The sequence below is a fragment of the Teleopsis dalmanni genome, chromosome 1 (assembly GCF_002237135.1).
Source record: "Teleopsis dalmanni isolate 2A chromosome 1, ASM223713v2, whole genome shotgun sequence".
Taxonomy (NCBI): Eukaryota; Metazoa; Arthropoda; class Insecta; order Diptera; family Diopsidae; genus Teleopsis; species Teleopsis dalmanni.
Genome location: NC_051846.1, coordinates 168422910 through 168424662, shown reverse-complemented (window position 1 = coordinate 168424662; position 1753 = coordinate 168422910). Strand labels below are relative to the sequence as shown.

The 1753-nt window shown below is 26.8% G+C and overlaps 1 protein-coding gene across 1 annotated transcript in view; it reads right to left on the bottom strand.

The window, feature by feature from the left end:
• LOC119666676 overlaps nucleotides 1–26 on the bottom strand; it is a 9376-nt gene extending 9350 nt beyond the window's left edge. Inside the window, exon 1 of the mRNA XM_038075955.1 lies at nucleotides 10–26. Coding sequence (XP_037931883.1) covers nucleotides 10–26 — 17 coding nt within the window. The remainder of the gene's footprint in view (nucleotides 1–9) is intronic.
• Between the last annotated feature and the right edge of the window lie 1727 nt (nucleotides 27–1753).

Sequence of the window (1753 nt, the reverse complement as noted above, 5' to 3'; positions counted from 1 at the left end):
TTATCTAACTTCTTATCTAAAATCATAATTAGTATTAATTAGTATCTTATTTATATTTAAAGATGCTTGGAATTTAATGCATAATAGTGCATATTATTTTCTCCACTCCAATCCTTAGCCTGCCTGAATAACGTATTGTGTAATTAATAACCTAAGGTCAATCGATTTTAGTTATTAAGTGATTAATATTTATATAACTTTAATGCCTTTTAATTAATTAACATAATTTTTAATTTTACATAACAGTATCCGTTACCAAATTACTTTAATTTATAAGCTAATTTTCTATTAATCTAATTCATAATATTATTGAGTCATAGATAATAACATATACTTTATTTATTAAGTTATTTAAATGAATTCAATATATTATAACCTTAACAATTATAAAATCATTTCGGCTCCATCAGTCAAATAATTTAAATATTATTATATTTTTTTTTTGTCATTTCCATTAGGAATTCAAAACAGAAGCTCACGGTTTTAGTGGCCTGTGTGATTGTTTACCCGGCGCTTTGCATCAGAAATTTTTACTTAATTTTTGCCGCTTGAAACGAAATAATTGCACGCATAATTTATTGAAGTTTGTTTTGGATTAAACTATATAACACTGTAAAACAACGTAATTATCCAGTTAAGGAAATAACTATTTAAAATATGTTTGTGGAAGAACACGAAAATATTCTAAAACGTAGTGAAGTAGACCAACAGCCAACATCGGTAAGAGTCCAGAAGAATATAAACAAAGCAATAAGAAATCTAAAAACAATTCTTCTTAAAAAGTTACGAATTAAGTTTGTATGCGAAGATTCTAGAATAGATGGAGATACACATAGGATATGAGTTGCAAATACATTATCTTCGTTAAAATACCAACACTACTAAGATTCAAAAGTTTTGTTGCATATGCTATATCATATAAATGCCAAAAATGCTGTTAATGATATCAAGTCTACAGATAGAAGACTACCATTATCTTTGATGGTAGTACAAACTTTCATTAGCTCAAAAAAATATCAGTTGACCCTTAATGCAACCTCATGTTTAACCAACTAATAATGGCAAATAAACACTTTCAAATCCTTCTATGCAATGTTTAATACAGACTAAGTCTTTTAAGACCAAAAAGGAATCCAAGTAAGTACTCTCTTTATTTTAGTTCCAATAAATATTATTATATTAGCCTTTCTTAAACTCAACCGAAATTCACAAATTCTATGATATGACTTACTTAACAATTTATGAGGCTGGTTTGTTTATTTATGACATACCTATGAGTCATTCACAACTATAGAAGTAGTTTTCAAGACCGTAGATAGTCAACTTAGAAGTTTATTCTTATTAAAATTCTTATCCAGTAATAAAGTAAAATAGAAAAATATAGTACTTTAGCTGATCGTGATCTGTTATAATCATATATATAACGACATAAATATATTCATACACACACATTATTGTAGAAAAATTCTTCTAAGAGTGTTTATGGCTTAAAACATTTGGTAGTGTGGTTTATTACTTCTTCAAAAGATGTTAGCAAACCTACATAGGCTCGAAAACATAGTACTCGAAAACTAAAGATTTACTGAAATATTGTGATATTTGACTTATTAAGTTGCTTGTAATACATGTAACCATATAAACTGTACACACTCTGATTCACTGACTTAGTATGTCTGTTAATATAATATATACAGTAGACGCTCAATTTTAAAGTAAATAGAATAATTATTTTTTCTTCCAAATTCTGGAAATG